We start from the raw sequence: 1,372 nt of genomic DNA on the forward strand, positions 1-1,372 counted from the left end.
CTTTGGGGATGTGGATTTCGGCAGCCTCGACACGAACCCCCTCTTTGTCCAGTGGCTCAGATACGTTAAGTTGTACATGGGAGGTGATTCATTCTCGGATTTGGGAATACCCCACTTCTTATTGCAAATGAAGTGGGGCAGGCGAGAGTCTCGATATGGAGAGCTTTTGCAGTCGATTAAGGATATTCCGGATATAAAGAAGCTCTCCACAACGTTGCTAACACAACTCTATCAAAGATGGACGGGAGATTTCAAAATACTTCCAAAATCTATCGCGATTGACTTGAGAATTGTTGATTTCTCGAAACTGCCCAGGAGTGACCCAAGGTTCCGCACGTTGAAAGGTTACCCCTTGTACTTTGCAGAGCGGTGGAAGACGTTGTTGGAGAAAGTGGACAAGTTATTCGCAGACAACGATCCTTATTGTGCACTAGCAGCCGCTCCCAAGCTTAAACTTTTCTAGATTGAATTGTTGCCAACGAGAAAAAGAAGCTCGACCATCTTGATACTAAACTACTTCAATATCCTAAAACCAAACGAGGTACATTGCATTTGTGGTCCACATAATATTCCTGGATTTCTTTGATTACACTCTATTCCGTTCAAAATGATTGCCCATGTGGCCGTAACTTACCGCCAGAGTTAGGAGCAGTCACACCAGCTCAGCTCCTGTCGACTGCTAAGACAATTCAACCGTCCTTTGAACATCAAGGATATCTGCGATGCTGCCAAGCCCAGAGGACGATTTTCTACTGGATGAGTCGTCGGTGTTGGCGTTCCTGGCCGACTGCGAGGTGGAGAATGAAGCTGCTGTCCAGCCATCGATCTCCGCTACCTCTACACCAACGCAATGCGATGCGTTAACACCTACCTGGTCCGATAGCTCCAGTTCCGTCAGTTCACCTGATAAAGCGCCAGCGAAGAAGTCATGGCGACAGCGACGTAAGGAGGAGGTATTGCACCTCCGTGAGGTCGTAAAGCAGCTCTCGACTGAGCTTGAACGGCTCAAAATGGCGGCAGGAGTGCATTCCACACTCCCAAACGCTATCGAAACAGCACCCAAGTTTGTGCAGAGGGCACAAGCAGGCCACAAGACAGAGGCGTCGATAATGTGGGAGAAAATCGCAGGGCGACAGTCGATGCTTCGACAAAGCAGCGAAGAAGATAACGCCAAGCTGCGTGAAGCCGTGACGCATCATATACAACAAGCTAAGAGTCTGCAGCGTGCCATTAAGAGGAAACTGAGGGAAGATATGATCTCATCGTCGCTGGAGTTCATCAAACGGAATCGACTGAATACCAGAGGAATGACCCCTCCTCTTGACAGTAAGGAGGTGTTCGACAAGCTTTTGGCTGGAATCGACAGTGTTTA

General features: G+C 48.5%; 1 protein-coding gene across 1 annotated transcript; it reads left to right on the top strand.

The window, feature by feature from the left end:
* Window positions 1–694: 694 nt before the first annotated feature.
* Window positions 695–1,191, top strand: PPTG_14177 (hypothetical protein; the record flags this gene model as incomplete). Its single annotated transcript, XM_008911165.1, has 2 exons — window positions 695–953; window positions 1,129–1,191. The coding sequence occupies exons 1-2, from the start codon at window positions 723–725 to the stop codon at window positions 1,189–1,191; spliced, it is 294 nt and encodes a 97-aa protein (XP_008909413.1). The 5' UTR covers window positions 695–722.
* Between the last annotated feature and the right edge of the window lie 181 nt (window positions 1,192–1,372).

Source organism: Phytophthora parasitica (genome assembly GCF_000247585.1).
Source record: "Phytophthora parasitica INRA-310 unplaced genomic scaffold supercont2.40, whole genome shotgun sequence".
In the NCBI taxonomy this organism is placed as follows: Eukaryota; Oomycota; class Peronosporomycetes; order Peronosporales; family Peronosporaceae; genus Phytophthora; species Phytophthora nicotianae.